The 17,903-nt window shown below is 37.4% G+C and overlaps 2 protein-coding genes across 4 annotated transcripts in view; both read left to right on the plus strand.

The window, feature by feature from the left end:
- arhgef12a (Rho guanine nucleotide exchange factor (GEF) 12a) overlaps positions 1–805 on the plus strand; it is a 49,071-nt gene extending 48,266 nt beyond the window's left edge. For all 3 annotated transcript variants that reach the window (XM_084126701.1, XM_084126702.1, XM_084126703.1), the window contains one exon: positions 73–805. In XM_084126701.1, coding sequence (XP_083982827.1) covers positions 73–83 — 11 coding nt within the window. In that variant the 3' untranslated portion in view covers positions 84–805. The remainder of the gene's footprint in view (positions 1–72) is intronic.
- A 12,752-nt stretch (positions 806–13,557) lies between these two features.
- The window catches only part of grik4 (glutamate receptor, ionotropic, kainate 4), a 397,525-nt gene continuing 393,179 nt past the window's right edge, over positions 13,558–17,903 (plus strand). The window contains exon 1 of the mRNA XM_084125539.1: positions 13,558–13,640. The gene's annotated coding sequence lies outside the window, so the exon portion shown is untranslated. The remainder of the gene's footprint in view (positions 13,641–17,903) is intronic.

Consider the following 17,903-nt stretch of genomic DNA (forward strand, 5'->3'; position numbering starts at 1 on the left):
CAAACGTTCATTGGCATTGCGTTCTGTTTCAGGATTATTCCATCATTCCTCTCTGACTTCTTCCTCCCACAGATAAGAAATAGAGTGGCAGAAGTTCCCGGCTCCTGTGATGATGGAGGCATCGTTTCTATCTGTAACATGCTCCGCACAAGCCTGTCTTCCTCACTGCTGAACACCTCCAACCAAAAATGAGGGGAATATTCTAACAAGGCCTCTTGCTTTTGTCAGCACTCGTCAATTAGGGAAGACGGACTGTCTCCTCTCAACCTTACCTGTCCCGAGTACATGTCCTCATTCCAGCAAACGTGGGCAGCCCAGTCCTCTCCTTGCCCTGCAGACCTAGCTAGAGAACGGAGAACTTTACCAAATTGTACAAAGCTGTGTGTTTAAAATATATATGTAAGAAACACAAGTTGAGAGAGGATTTTTTTTTAAACTAATGTATTAAGTTTTTTTCTTCCTTTTTTAAATCCCAAGATGTATTTATTTTTCTTTTTAGTGTTTTACATGTTTCTCGCATGCTTTTGGCTGTTGACTCTTTTCTCCCCCCACAATTTTTTTTGCGTGGAAGCCCAAGTCTGTGCAGTACATGAAGAGAAGTTTTTGCTCAAGGCCTCTCTCAGTTCTTCCAGCCAGCTGACACTCCTCCCAGAGCCCTGGACTCATTCATTTGCCCCAGAGACCCTCCTGCTGAGATGAAGAGTGGATGGAGCTCAGGCTAAATTTTGATGACTGCAAAAAGAGAAGGATTACCATCAAAATAGAAAGTGATGCAAAACCTGGAAATAAAGATGCAATGACAAAACCTCTGTACTGATCAATTTTGCTTAATTTTTGGCATTTTTTTTAAATACAGGCACTGGATGAGCATAATGAGAACAGGTGCTGGAATTCTCATGAACCAGAATGGTCATTCTAGTAGCTTGTCAATCAAAACTACATAAGCTTATTGTTTGAAACCAAAAGCCCTGCACTCTTAAAAATAATAGTTCCAAAATGGAGTTTTTGAAGTGATGCCATAGAGAAACCAATTTTGGTTCCCCAAATAACCTTTCATTGAACAGATCTTAAAAGAACCATTTTTCTTTTTAAGCACAGTAACATTAGCGAAAGCAGGCACAAAAAAGCATCCTTTGTTCCAGTAGTGTATATTTTATATTAAATTTTTCCCTTATTCTTGTCAATACTGTATAGATCCTGATGACTTTTGGACATGCCTATCATGTGTCATGAGACACAAGAGAGCCAATGCCATTTTACAAAGCTGATGTATGCCTTAGCTGGTGGAGACCTGGTCAAGCTGGTCATTATCTGGTCCAAGCTGGTGCTTCTGGTGGACCAACTTGGCATTAGCTGGTGGAGATCTGGTCAAGCTGGTCCACCAGATCAGCCAAGTTGGCCATTATCTGGTCCAAGCTGGTCATTAGCTGGTTCAAACTGGTTGTGCTGGTGGACCAGCAAAAAACGAGTTTGGACGAGCTACCAGCTTGAGTTGTTTTTTCCAGTGGGTAGCGATGCATACAACGCAAATTACTCTGGTTTACAAACTAAGCTGCTTTCTGTTGCTCAACATGACAATGGATCCCAATAAACACTGGAAATCATTCAGTTTCGTTTAAAATGAATGATGTCCAGTCGTGTTGTCCAAATCTCTGTTGTGATTGTCCTTTAACATGGGCAAGTGCATCTGGAAACAATTATCTTATGTAATTTCAGTCCGGAAAACAGACAATTTTGTAGTTTTTTCTCAAGACAGGGAGCTTTTTAGAATTTTTAAATGGATGGCAAAGAAGGTGAACATAATTAATTATCTAATTATGTGTTGCCACAGATAATGATTGTAATTATTATTATTATTTATTTTATTTTTTGCTTTTGAAGTCGTGCAAGCCTGTCTCGTAAACCAGCTAAATGAGTTGTGTTTCCTGACAAGCGTTATCGTTATTCCTCACCAAGAGTACATAAAATGGATACAAATTAAATTGTACAGTCATCATTCACACTTACAAGTTAAGTTTTATGATCAATACCAATTTGCTTCCGCCGTGATTCTTTACTTGTCACGCCCAGTGTGTAAATTATACACCGCCTTTAAGTGCGATAAAACTTAAAAGCACTTTCTATGAGTGATTTTGGAATAAGTGTGTATCGGTTTGTCTTGTACAGCACAAGTTGTCTTTTGTCACCGCTAGAACGCTTGTATTTCGTACAAATATTATTTGTGTTGGCTAAGTAAATCTGTAATAATGTGATATGAGAGAACATAACTTTCGGTATTTAATGTAGGCTAGGCTGCTGATCTAAACAGTAAACTAAGAAATGGGCTGCTTACTGTTACTATGGTTACATCTTCAGGTGATTGCCTATGTAGGAATATAGGAATAATAGGAATGTATTGCACATAGGAAAATACTCAGGGAGTAAATCAGATGTTTCATCACGATACGATTTGGCTTCGCCAGCGATAAGATATTTGAAATGATGGCGCGATACAATTACGATTTGTTTAGATTCAGGGTCCTGCGATATCGATATTATAATATTATTTCCGTTTTACACAACCATTGTATAAATGCAACCAAAAGATAACACGGACATATAATTGAACTCTCTGAAAACAGCAAAAACTGTATTCCAGCTGAGTCATCCACAGCTGACCATAATATACACTTCAGTTAAGTTAGGCTAATAGAAAAAATAACGGTCAAGAAAGTCTTTCAGTATTATATTGTCTCTAAAATGTGCAAATCTAGTATCCCCATTGGGACGTTGGCTACACAACAAAATCAGCTGTATTAAGAAACAGCAGCGTTAACTTTTTTTTTTGTAATTTGCAAAGGTAATACAATAGTGTTATGAATGTAGGCTACATGCCTTCTTTTTTTTTCTTTTTTTTTTTTTTACTTGTGAAAAAGGTCCATTGACAAGTTTTCTAGTAGGCCTAGGTTATATCTTATAATTAAAGTAGCCTGATAGTTTTTTTTTGTTGTTGTTTTTTTTTTTTTTTTTTTACTCGTTGCATCGATACACAAAGCTACCAGTCATTTTATCGATACATAGATCATATTAATCTGATCTGTATAAATCATACATAATATTTATACAGATCAGATTGATATCATACATAGCTTTATTATGAATTAAGATTAATTATAGGCTAGCCTACTATGTTTGTTTAACTTGTTTCGGGTAATTTCGAGTCACCCCAGCTCATCCGTTCTCAATGAAAACTGCGAGTTCTCCTCTAGTAGGCCTAAAAACGACAATGGGCTGGTGTTCATGCGTTATTATTTCATAAATACGACCATTCCGACACAGTTTGCGTTCAACTGTGTCGACAATGAACAACAGTGAAATAGTTGTATGCTGTAAACATCCAGATTAACAGCAGAACCCACATAATTAATTTATTCTGCTCTTTAATTGCTTAAGAAACATTCAGCATGATACTATAAATAAACAAGTACGCACCAAATCTGTTGTTGATTATACAGTGACAGGCCAGTAGAGGGCAGATGGTGCTTGTTGTCTGTCTGGAGACTCTGTGAATACCCATAGGTCCTCCAGTGACATCAATGCTCTGGGTTTAACTGGCCTCATCAGGTTAGCCATGCAGATACAGAGCAGAGCAAGTGATTAAAACTAAAACTCCTGTTAAGCTCAGTCAGTCCTCATCCTCAGGCATTGCTCATTATCACGACACTTGTTGAAAATCGTTAAAAAATAACAAGAAAAAGCTGTTCCTTTAACCATGCTCTTGCATACATCAGTAGTACTCATTCAAATGAATCACAGAGCTCACTTGTAGACCAAGTCAAGTTTCCCCTAAGCAATTTTAGTGAGAAAGCAGTTGCCTTTATGTACTGAATGTGTCCTCTCTGGTACAATGTCCTCAGCGTTTCACCCTTAAGACACTGTGCAGTTAAGTTCAGAGCCAGCAGGATAATTGATTGTCTCAGTCTCCGCATGCACCTGTCAATTATCTAATTGAAGCGCTGAGGGGGGCGAGAAGAAGGGCGAACTGTGGTGTCACATGACATCTCTCGCAGTCTCTCGGGTCAACTAGACCAACTCCATAATCCCTGTTCCACACACTTGAGGGCAGTGTGCATGATTACAATAACTAAAACTATTGAAAATGATTGAGTGACATTGATTAGTTTGGTATATGGCTTTACGAAGCTCTAAAAAGTACTCAGGTTGTACAATGTTACAGTGATGCTCATACAAGATACTTGGGGTTCAAAAGTCTGATACCATTCATGAAAATGCTCCTTTTTTTGCATTCTAATTTCTAATTTGATTGAATATATATATATATATATATATATATATATATATATATATATATATATATATATATATATATATATATCACATGTCTGGGACATGAAATTTCACAATATTTTGTGAACAAAATATTAATTTCATGAATAACTAAACTTGATCAAAATATGCAGTTTGGGGATACAGGCAGATTCTTTCGTTAATGAAATTAGCCACCATTTAAAAAAAGATAAAAACTCATAATTCCAAGAAAATAGTCTGAATTGTGAGATATAAGTTGCAATTCAGAGAAAAAAGGTGAGATGTAAGAATTTCTAGAACTACACATTAATATATATATATATTATATACTGTATATATATTTGTGTGTGTATATGTATGTATGTATGTATATATGTGTAAAAATATAATATTTTATGAAAATAATAATTTTAGTGAGAATTAAAGTCAGCCTGAACCTTTTAGTGACCATGATAAATATCTCAGATGTGATTTTATTTGATTGGTGAACAGTGAATAGTGCAGATTCTTGATTAACATTTCCAGGTTTCAGTAGCTACATTTTCAGCATGGTCTCAGTCTCCATCTGTGATTTATTCCCAATATTAATTATTCCCACTGACTTGTCTTTCTGAAGACCTGCCTAAATAAGAGCTATTTCCGTTTTGACAACATGCAGAAAAGATGATGATTATCTGTAGGCTACATAAGCTGTTGTTCAAATATAGCCTACCACTATATATAGTTGTTGTCTTTACGCTGGGTTGAGAATTTGACATGCCAAGATAAAATGTTTTTTTGATTTTGAGAACATTTGCATAATTCTGCTGAATAGATTTAAACTAGGTAAAATGTAGATACAGCTGACCTTACAGAGTAGCATGATTTTTGGTGTAGTTCTGCAGGCGCACATTCCGTGTGAGATTGATTAGCTCATTCATTAAGGTACATAATCATAGTTATTTTCCACTTGACATGATGTGATACACATATTTCAATATTAAAAGCAACTCATCCTATAACAAAAAGCGCATTTTGTTGTTAGGCAAGCACGGCAGTTTAAAGTCCCCCTGAGAGATTTTCAGAGTAGCAGGCCACGCCGCGAATAAAAATGCATGCTTGTTTGCATAAACCTGGATATTTTTGATTAAAAACAACAACAGTAGTACTAATTTTTCGAGTTTATTTGAATTGGCTATTTTATTGTCTTTTGAGATGTCTTAGTTGGACAGAGACCGCTTTTTTTTAATAGCACAGAGTGAAGGCAATAAGCTATAAACCTCAAAAGCTCATGATCACGTGACATGGCAGCGAAGAGAGAAGCAAGGAGAGGTTACGAGTCCCCTGTAGGATGCCAGTGTTTGATTATGACCTCACTTCCACCCCTCGATGAGTAATGAACCTCTCCGCTCATATTGACTTGTCTAAATGGAACGTTACCCCTCGGCATTTAGTCTCACTGGAACAGCACTCAGCTGCTTTTAATTACATAGGTGAACAAACCTGGTTTAATATAGAACGAATTAACACGCCCCCTCCAAATTATTATTCAAACCGCTCAGAGATGCACACACACACATTAGTGTGAGTGACATTCGTGCTACAGTAATGGATGAATTGAATAAGTCATGCAATAATGTTTTCCACAAGACCTCAGAAATGCGTCAAATTGAGTCATGATTTAGGAGTTTAATAGGGGTGTAACGATACCCTAATTTCACGATTCGATACATATCACGATACTGAACTCACGATACGATATTATTGCGATACTCCAAGACATATGATAAAAGGTTAAGAAAAAATGTACTGTTGATTAAATGCTAAATTTGATATAACATTGTGGGTGTAAATGAACAGGCTTGGACAATGGTGACGACGCCAGAATAAAAATATTCATGATTCTGAACCTGAAAATACAGGATTATTTTAGATGAATATGCTTGCACTCTGTCACTGGCTAGATATATTTAAAATAATGTAGGCCACTTTTTACTGGTAACATAAGACATTTGGCATTATCAGGACCCACTAATATTCCCCCATTATTATACATTATATTCAACATAATATATTGTAGTTTAATGTAGTACTGACTCTGAAAACTTAAAAAAATTTCTCACAGGGTAATTTTTATTTTAGGTGAACTATCCGCGATACATATTGTCACTATCCACGATACATATTGTTGCATTTTTGTATTGCGATATATTGTGACACGATATATTGTTATACCCCTAGAGTTTAATGTTAATGATGCAATATAGGCTACAACTTGCATTGCATTGATATGCAAATCAATGTAGTCATGTTGAACAACTGAGTTCACTGCATACTGCAAATACGTTCACACAGTGTTTGGTGACAAACACACAGTATGACTGACATCTGATTTACTCCCCAAGTATTTTCATATAGTGCTACATACGCAATCACCTGAAAGATGTAACCATTTAAACAGTAAACAGGTGACTGATTCACAAAGCAGGTTTTTTATTTATTATTATTTTTATTTTTTTTAAATATATTTTACAGCTACTTTTTGAACGATTAAGGGTGATAGTGAAGGGGGTTTTCTTCCTGGATGAAAGGGTCTGTCTGGAACATGAAATTTCACAATATTTTGTGAACAAAATATTCATTTCATGAATGTAGACAACTAAACTTGATCAAAATATGCAGTTTGGGGATACAGGCAGATTCTTTCGTTAATGAAATTAGCCACCAATTATAAAAAAAGATAAAAACTCATAATTCCAAGAAAATAGTCTGAATTGTGAGATATAAGGTGCAACTCAGAGAAAAAAGGCGAGATGTAAGAATTTCTAGAACTACGAGATGTTAAAAAAGTCTGAATTATAAAACATTGCAAAATGTTAACTCGGAATTGTGAGACATTAACTTGATATATTGTGAGAAATAAAGTCATTATTGTTCAAAACTGGCAATTCTGAGAAAGTCAGTCCGAATTTCAAGATATTAACTCAAAATTCTGAGAAAAGAATGGCAAGAAATAAAGTCAGAATCTTGAGATAAGACATTACCTTTTTTATTTCTAGTGAAAACAGCTTCTAAAAATGCGGTTGTGAGTCCTGATGATTTAAGGATTTTACTTGAATGCGGTCGTCACTGTCATAAACCGTGAACATAACCGTATTAAGCACTCAAAAACAAGACTGACAACCGTATTCTGCTGCATTGTGAACGTGGCCTCTAATACAGAACTATGGCAAATGTGCAAAGCAATCGATCAGCACTGACAACAGACTACTGAGTAAAGACTGTTGGAGTCTCAATGCGATCAGCTTCACGGCCCCTCTCCTCCCACTCTCATTGTGTTCGTATCTCCGTGTCCTGTCCGCAGGGAGCGCTCCGCTCAGCTCAAGTTCATATACGGATGGTGCCCAATAAACTTCAGCAGCTTTTTCTCCTGTAGGGTGTCAACAACATTGATGTACTTATCGAGCTGTTGGTTGAGATGGAGTTGAAGGCGGGAGGGGGTTTAACCACTGTCTCATTATCATGGTGAGCAATCCGACATGTCTGCTTCATCATCCTCGACCTCCTGTGCGGATCGTTCATCCGAGAGACAGGCATGCCAGGAATGACCCTTGTGTGTTCAGGGGCCCGGTGCCCTTTCTTTGGCCGCAAAAGCAGTGAGAGAAATGAAAGACACTTCCATCTCCTCCTGTGACACTATCGGATGCCTTAAGCCCTGTTTAATTATGTTGGAGGCGGAGCCTGGGTGCTTTGGGTGTGGCATAAGAGAAGATGAGAGGAGTCGTTCTAACCTAGGGTCCCATGCAGGAAGGGATGTTTCAGGAACATTCTGGTTATTACCTGGCACTTTGGTCATTTATGGAACACTACAGTCCATTCACTGACCGCTGGCACAAAATTTGAAAGCATTTGTGAAAATCACAAGCTTCATTCAGATTACAACAATGTTTCCAGGATTCGGGGTGCACAAGGTTTTATCACTTTGCCAACTAATGTTTACAAGCTTGTGCGTTGCTATTATGATCTCTTGTCTAATTTGCCAAAGTTTGCCATGTCAGTGCCATCAAATCATTGAAAGACATTCAGAGTTTCGTTTGAGGCAAGTAAACACACACACACACACACACACACACACACACACACACACACACACACACACAGAGTATGTGTGTGTGTGTGTGTGTATATATATATATATATATATATATATTAGGGGTGTGACGAGATCTCGTGTTACGAGATCTCGCGAGATTAAAACGCGACGAGACTTCTCGTCGAGGTGAAACTTTGTCTCGTGAGTTGTTGTGATGTCAGCGTGATGGAGCATGAGGGTGAAATTAGTATTGAAGATGCCCCTGCCACTTTTAAATCATTTGTGTGCCGGGCCAATCACACACTCCGCGCACACACACACAATCACTGTCCCTCGCTCACTCACTCACTCGCGCGCACACACACACACGCTCACTCCCGCGCGCACACACGCACACTCACTGTTGCTCGCACTCTCACTCACTCGCGCACACTCAACCCATCGTGGAGGACCGTTAAAATTAAACATGCTAGTCTTTCTGTCGTGATGTCCTGAAGCATCGCAGACGCGTAGGTTGTCGCCCACTGTGACACACTATACGAAATGAAACGATCGAATCTTGCGTCCCGACGCCCGTTGTCCTTTACGAATCTCCACGAAACGGATCGTGCCAAAATCGCGCTAAAATAGTGTAATCTGAACCAGGCAGGTAATAAACATTTGACCTATCACGCAAAGAACCTATTAAAGCACTAAGACATGGGAACAGTATAGCTAACATTCACATATCACAAGTCATATCGACATCGCAATTTTAAACAATGTTATCGCACATCGCAGCTTTTCCTCATATCGTGCAGCCCTAGTTACTGCCCAAAGGTCTCAACTGCTGCCAGAAATCGTCGACATGCTTATATTCTTGAAAAAGAACATGACCATAATCTTAGGCTGTTGTGTAGTTAATTTATCTCTTTTTCATGCTTGAAGAAAAAATTTGTTTCTGTTTGAACTTGTAGTTTTGAGAGAGCAGTACTTTGAGTATGGATACACACTTACTGTTTGCATTTAAAGTGTTATTTCAGTTATTTATATTTATTTTATTTATACTGTTTTATTTTTTTTATGTTCGATTTGTGGAAAGGAGTTAGATTTCTCATATGAAATCGTACAGGGGAGAAGCCAGACGGTAGAGTTTATAGCAAAACATTTTGCAGTGTTTGCATGTCCTTTACTGCATAGAATTAATTATAATAGAAGTAAAATAACATTCATTACAAGTTGATTTCAAAATGCACCTAAATTGTTTTGCATTTTGTGATTTTCAGTTGAATAAAAGACTATTTTCCATTCATATATTTCATCATTGAGGATTTCTTAAAAATTGTGTAAAAATCTCGTCTTGTCTCGTTCTCGTGAACCCAATCTCGTGTCTCGTCTCGTCTCGTGTAGTAAGCGTCTCGTCACACCCCTAATATATATATATATATAAAATTACAAAATATATTTAGCTTTTTTTCAGCCTGATCTCTGTATTTGTAATACAATATATTTACAATATAAACTTAAGTATAGTTAATTAATACTTTTTTATAGATATTTTTTAACCCCTCCCCACTTCTCAAGTGTTATTTTAGTATCATTGAACTACTATTATAGTTTTTATTAATAGTTTTTATTTTTATATTTTCCATTTTCATTTTAATTAAGTTTTAGTGATTGTTTTTGTCATTTTTGGTTGGGTAACAATTTACAATAAGGTTTCATTATAGTTAACATTAGTTAATTTCAGCTGATGACCCCTAATTGCTATTGTAAAGTGTTACCATTTTTAAAAATATTTGATCAATTTTTATTTCAGTTTAAGTTTTAGTTGCTTTAGTACATCAAGTTAAACAAATCCAGTGAAAAATGAACCTAGGGGTAATTAACACATGGTTACTGAGTCGATCGTTCCCTGGAATGCGTTTTCATGAAAATCGAATGTAAAGAGTTTTATCTTTAAAAACAGATTAGCTCATAACACTAGTATATGGGGCACAGAGTAAGTAAAAGTAAATCGCTAGTTAATACCACTAACAAGGCTCAAAATAGCCTCACACTAACACAGTAGCATAATGAGGGTCCCTACATGCAAACCGAAGCATTGAGAACTTTGTTAGTGTACAGACAGTTTAATAAGAAGATACTTTATAAAGACAGTACATTACGCGTTTACAGACAGGATCCATCTTGGAAAACAGTCTCGACTAATCGAGCCACGAACGCCGTGCTACGTTAGATTTCACAAACGTAATTCCTATCGACCAGCTCACTTAGCACGGCGTTCGTGACTCGATTAGTCGAGACTGTTTTCCAAGATGGATCCTGTCTGTAAACGCGTAATGTACTGTCTTTATAAAGTATCTTCTTATTAAACTGTCTGTACACTTACAAAGTTCTCAATGCTTCGGTTTGCATGTAGGGACCCTCATTATGCTACTGTGTTAGTGTGAGGCTATTTTGAGCCTTGTTAGTGGTATTAACTAGCGATTTACTTTTACTTACTCTGTGCCCCATATACTAGCGTTATAAGCCAAACTGTTTTTAGAGATAAAACTCTTTACATTCGATTTTCATGAAAACGCATCCCAGGGAAAGATCGACTCGGTAACCATGTGTTAATTACCCCTAGGTTCATTTTTCACTGGAGTTGTCCTTTAATTGCAACAAAGCAAATTATGAGAATTATTTGTCATGTCTCTTATAGACAGTCTTAAGTGAGCAGTTCTTGGCCAGAATAAGCAGTGTCGACCAAACTATATGACAAAGGCGATCAGTAGTGTTATATCACAGGGGATTTTTATTCATAGACTGGCCAAAAGGTGAGGTTTTTGATATGACAGTGGTATTGCTAACAAATAATACATGTGTTTCTGCCACTTTTTATCCATTTGAAAAGCATGGCCAGCAGTGAGATAAGAGGAGTTGGAATGTCTGTTTGGGAAAGTTGAATTGTTTGTAGGTGACAAAAAAGGTCAGGTGATTTAATCTATCTGAAACACTGTCACAGCATTCTGATCAATACGCTCCCATGCTAATGTCAGCGTGAGGAGACAGTCCCCACTACAAGTATAGCAGGTGGATAACAAAAGCCTGACTGGAATTAAAATGACTTTTGTGCTGTTGTCTGTTACCTTTGCAGGTCAAATTCAATACAGAGCCCTTCTAAAGAGGCATTCAGACATCCTGCTGTCCACTTTAATGTATCTGATAGCCTCCTGGCTTCTTGAGTAAAAGGGCATCTGTTCGCCAGAAATCTGTTTGCCTGTCTTCCAACGGAAAAGTTCATTGTGGCTTTTATGTACAATTATAAAAGGGATACAAAATAATGAACAGGTTCACTTGTTCCCCACATATTGTAGACAAATGACACTGAAGTTCAACACGAATAGAAGGTCCTATTTTGGGAAGTGGTGGATGTAGTTTTATTTTCAATTCTGTTAGTTTAACAAGGGATAAATTGATGGCTTCCCCATTCAAAGTGTGTCATTACAAATGCTTGCACGGTTAATTCAATCCTCTTGAGAGAGAGAGAGAGAGAGAGAAAGCCTGTTTTCCCTGGTTAGCCCTTTAATAAAGTCTAAGTTTTTGACTGACACCTAAAGCTAATCTTGTAGACATTGAGTAAACTGCAATACACGATGAACGGATCCAATGAGGAAAAATAATCATAAATTGATGGTTGTCAAATTAATTAGGCCTACATGATATGGTGAATAATTAATTAAATTAACCACATGATTTGGTGATGCGAGTCATGATTAAATGTGAAACATGCTACTATTTTTTTGTATAATTTCATTTATTGTTCTAAATCAACAAGTTCAATTGACAGTTCTAAATAAAATGCATCAAAAATATGGCTCTCGAGATGCAAATGCTAGTTTCAGATATGTGGACAGATGGATGGGTTTTTGTTTATGCTCATTTTGTTATCTTCAACATATCACCCATGAGGTTCGGTTATTGTCAGTAGAGATGGCATGCATAAACAGATATGGTCTGCTCATACAATATTAACATTTTAGAGTCTTAACTATTTTTCTGCTGTATAAAGATGGGTGAATACTGTCAAAGGCCAGATAGTTCATGCGATGACAGTCATTGAACAGAATCATATTTCAGGCCTATTTATGTCACTTTATGTATCTTAATTTAATTTAATTAAGAAATGAATTACGTAATATCTATGTTTATTTATTCATGTATTAAATTATACATCTATAGTTCATTTCTGATCTATACTGAAGCTGGGCACACTGATGATAAAAGTAAAAATTTTGGATTTTAAAATGAGTTTAACTGTTGTCATTATCTAATGCATAATAGCTCTAAAACCTGTCATACATCCCCAGAGAGTGAATGGCAGTTATGTTAAATGAACATGGGTCTTCAGAACATTAGGCTCTCTGTGGCTGGATATTGGGAGAATGCCAGAGCCGTTACACAGCTGTCTGTCTGAGAGAGTCTATACTTCTGGCTGACACAAACACAACAGCACAGCAGTGTAGTGTATTCAGGCCCAGGATATTGGCTGATTCATAACTAATGAATATTTTCCAAGCCTGCTCAGGTTGCCGTTGCCCATTACTTCAGGAGCCACTGAACCAGTTGTGGTTTGCCCCACATGAAATATGCACACTTTTTGTTGACAATTTCTTCACTGATTGCAAGGAAAATATGCAGAATGGATTTAAATATTGTAAACTGTGTTAAGCTAAGCTGAGAGTTCTACAAACTAATTGGTGGCTAAAAGTCTTATTGCCAAATCACAAAGGCTGAAAAGACTAAGCAGAAGTCGTCTCACAGCAAACAGGCTCTTATAAAATGGGCATGTTTCTTGTGGTATAAAATGCCTGGTCAGTGAAATAGAATATTAACTAACCGTCTAGGAATAATAAACTAGTTAGAACATCTGCTGATGTTCTCGTTGTAGCCTACGTTACGCACTCCTAAGTAAATTTTCACGCATTCAAATCTATCGCGTTGATGACAGAAGCGAGAACCAATGAGGTTTGTGTGCTGTTTCTTCTTCCCCTTATATGGTGTTGGTCGCGCTTCTGTAAACCGTTCTCGCGTGCGCGCCATATTCAAGTGGAGTAAGGACAAGATTTTAACGTTAAAGTTCAGTCTGGTTTCCACACAAAGCAATCAGATATCTTCAGAAGACTTACGCGAATAATAACTTAGAAGAATAACGCGAACGAATCATATGGACTACCTTTTAATTCATGGATTGATTTTTCACGGATGAAAACGTCTATCCTACACGAGGCCGATGGTGAGTAGCCATTTTTTGAGGAAACGTTTTGCGAAATAGTAATTTCATATAACTGACTTATATCACCACTTTTGAATAAGAAACAATATCAAGTCTATAAAACTCGTCAAACATAACAAGCGTATCGGTTAGTAGCCTAACGTACACTAGTTTAAACAACACACCTGGACATTTGACTGCACATCACATTTTTGTTATTGATACAGCTTTATTCAATCGTTATGAAACGGACCGGTCTACGGGACAAACATTAATTTATATAAAAGGGTTATGGAGCTGTTTACACTGTAATATACAATAAAAGAGCCTGCACAGTGACAGGAAATTGAAATGGACACAAAAACAGGTGACACAGCAACGGTCACAATATGACGTCATACGCTGCTCTTATGTTTTAAAAAACACAATTTAACATATAAATAACACTTGCCCACTTAAAGTGTTTATTACAAATTAATTACTAAATGCTAACAATTAATAAATGTAAATGAACAATAATTTGCGTTGGATTTACAATCCTGTGAAAACAGGAGGTTTCTACTTCCCGCCACATAAATCTAATGGAAAAAATGCACAAAAAATTCCACAGCAGTTTTTCCATCAAATATGCTATTATGGCATGTTGACTGGTGGCATATTTGTTTGGCTCAGTCTAAACTCTTTTTTAAAGTTGTAGTGAACATAATATGGGTGTTATTTACATAAATCACTCTAATTAACTGTCCTTATAGTATTTGTTTTTCTTTTAGCACATGTGAGATTGTTTGTAGTTGTAGTAACGCTATATGACTTGCCCACATTTCTGCTCTGAACATATGCATTCACCAGGCATTGGTGTCAACATAAACAAGATGACATTCCATAAGGTACACAGAGGACCCTGAACACCAGCTCCCCAGCCAAGATCAGTTCCCTCAATCAACAGGAGCAGTGTAGGACACAGACAGGGATGTAGAAAAACATCTCATTCTTATGTTAGGCTTTTATGAACGCAAACATCATAATGCAGTCTCAAAACGGCTGCTCCGACAAGGATGACCATGACTGATCTCCAACTCAAGAGATCCTTTTCAGTACCAGAAGTGTCACCTCTGTTTTGTCCAATTCATTTCTCATCTCAGCCATATTTGTGCGTGCTGCACTGCATCTTGTCTACTCGCGGTAGAATATTGTTTGAAATGCGGGGATCATTTATGGCTAAAGCTCTGCAGCCTAATGTGCGTCTGCATTTTGCATCAATGCATCATTTCTTCAAATGGAGCTCTTGATTGATGGCCTGCGCCATTCCTAACACCATCCCGTCTGTAATAATGCATCACCTGTTGCGCTCTGGTTTGCAGTTTCTGTTTGAAATTATTCTGTGATAATGAAGTGCAAATGCTCTTGGCTCTGGCATGAGATTGAACTGCCTCAATGTAACAACCTTTCTACAGGCAAATCATCTCCTCGGTCCCTTGTAGCTGAGTTAATAAATCTAGATGATATGAAGAGAAAAGGACGTCAACAGATTGTCTTTTGCCATTGTTGATGGATGAAATTTCACAGTGATCTCTAACTCCTCAATGTAACAAGTCAGTGTGTTTGATAAAACAAGAAATATATCTGTACTCTATAGATGATAACACAGGAAATCGTATTCATCAACCCAGGAACAGACGGACACTACATCTGTTTACCACCGCATGGGTTGTCTTCATTTCTTTTAGCATAAACTTCTCTAGCCTGTAATGGAAACGCAGTCTTAACCAGTATATTTAACAGTCACATTCTGTTGCTTTGGATTCAGTGCCAGGGGAATCTAAATAATGCCTCCAATATTCATATTTTCCGGGACAAGTATAAAGATGAAATTTGTGGTATAACAAACAAACATGGAAAATATGACATTTCCGATTTCATTTAAATTTAATACAGAACAAATCTGCCGCCTCACAGCCTGAATGTGAAATGAAGACTCCATTTGAACAAAAGTATTGGATGATAACTTTAAAACTTGGCTCACTTAAATATGCGTAATGTGAATGTTAAATCATTGGCTTGGATCATGCAGTTACAGTTGATTTACGGTTAAAAGTGTCATTACATCTTTAGAGATTAAGTGTCTGTTCTCTTTGTTCTTTTACTGACAAGGAGAGTATGTCTATATCACAGATAAAGTGGATGCGCATTTGTACATTTCATCACACTTGCTAGTCCTCTCCTCTTTACAGATGTCAGATGTTTCACATACAAGGAAGTCTCATGAAGAGTCCCACTGGGAGAAGGCCATTGACAGCATACCTACAGTACATTAGAGAGTAAGTACACCAACTCAGAATAATTCTATGGAAGTGGATTTAAATTGTGGAATTTTATTTGTCCAGGACTATTAATTAAATCAAAAAGACATTACAAATGCAATTCATGGAAGGTTTTCTTGGACTTTTAGTTTGCTTCACCTTGTTTTCCTGTGTTCTATACATCGGCTTGTTGATGTACATACACTTGTTAATGCTGATGGTGAGGAATTACAGTTACAACATCTCATAATGTACGTCAAACTGAGTAGCGCATCACTGAGAAACGTCCTGCTCAAGTCGTCCTTGCGATGGAGGTTTGGGTTGAATATCTAGTTTTTCCAATGTTTCCAGTGAAATTATTTGGTAAAACTGACGCCATTGTTAGTGTCTTTACAGTGTTTACAATCGCTGAGCTTTAGGAAGCCTCTGGAAATTCAGTTATGGTAAATGGGTGTTTCGTTTTCGACACGCACTGTTAGCGGTAGACCAATCACAACACACTGGTCTGTCTGACCAATCAGAGCTGAGTAGCTCTCGGAAAGGCGGGGCTTAAAGCGACTGAATCTTCGAACAAGTCGTTTTCAGACTTTTTGAGAAATGAGGTGATGTATATTATGAGGTCTTTTTGACCTTTGGTGCATGTAAACCTGTTGTAGAAAATTAGGAACCTTTTAAATAGCATGGGGGCACTTTAATAATGTTTATCTTTATCGTGGACACTTTTATTTGACATGAACCCAGAAATCTGTGGAGATTTCAAGTCATCAGTTTAGCAGAGCCTCCCGCTGCCCCTTTCCTCACCCCTTCTCTGGGAGTTCAAAGTGTGCACTTCGACTGGAATGACAGGTTGTGTGATTGGTGTCTGTTTTGAGGGAAAAGGTCACATAGCTTGACATCTATTCTTATTATCCAGCAGCGTAAATCCACTCAGGGATCAAATGTCAAGAAAACGTGGATTAGATCTGGCTAAGATACTAAAGGGCTCTGTAAAAACTTCACCCAACAAATCATAAAATTTGTTGTGTCTCTCTTGATTGCACAGAATCACAGATGCGCATCTCCTAAGTACAATTATGCGTCTGTTTAGCCTTAGTCTAGCTCTCAGTCCATGGAGATTTGTCCTCACTTAGCAGAGCTACAGCCTTGCTGATTCATAGGCAGTTTTAAAGGGATGCTGACACACAAGCTATTGAACACCTGCACTGCTTACTGACTCAAGGTTTAGAAAATGCATTAAATTTTAAATACATCATTATGGGTGGTGAGATGAATGAGAGGCCTCATTAATTATCTGCAAAAACTTGCAGGGTCTGTAGATTTTGTTGTTATGGACAATGATTAATATTTTCTGCAGCGCACGTGAGAGAAAGATTATTATTTAGTTGAGTGTAGTTTATTTAACCGTTTCAAGTGTTCTGAGAGCTGCTGATGTGACAAGAAAGAGTGTCTTTGATCTGATGTTAATGTGTGAATTTCCTTTTTGGGCAGTCTAAATTAAACAGCTCTCATCTACTGCACCCCCTCATCTGGTGTGTGCGAGTTTCCTGATGCTGACAACCTGTTTCCTGAAATATGAATTTCTACTGACAGTCATGTATTTCATTTCGGTAAATTGCTATTCATCCGTGATGATTCTGCTCGGGCTGAGTAAAATTTGCAGAATGTTCAGTGTGGAAAGTCCATGTGGAGTAAGGGAAGACGTAATTCATGAATGACTCATTGGCACCAAACAGAGAGCTCTTATGTCTAATGCAGTTGATCAGAGCACGTTATGTAGGCTACACCTGATGAGAAGTACGGGGGATGCTTTGCTCATATACAACATGATGAAGCAAGAAAGAGAGTACAGGCTATCATGTGAGGAGCGCTGCTTTGTTGCTGGGATCATCGCTGGGAATTCATTTAAAAATACACAAACCTATGATGTAAAAGCACAGCGTGATATTTCTAGAGCGAATGACTCTTATAATCTGGTTCTTCTAAG

Source organism: Abramis brama (genome assembly GCF_963993115.1).
Source record: "Abramis brama genome assembly, chromosome: 10".
Lineage (NCBI taxonomy): Eukaryota > Metazoa > Chordata > Actinopteri > Cypriniformes > Leuciscidae > Abramis > Abramis brama.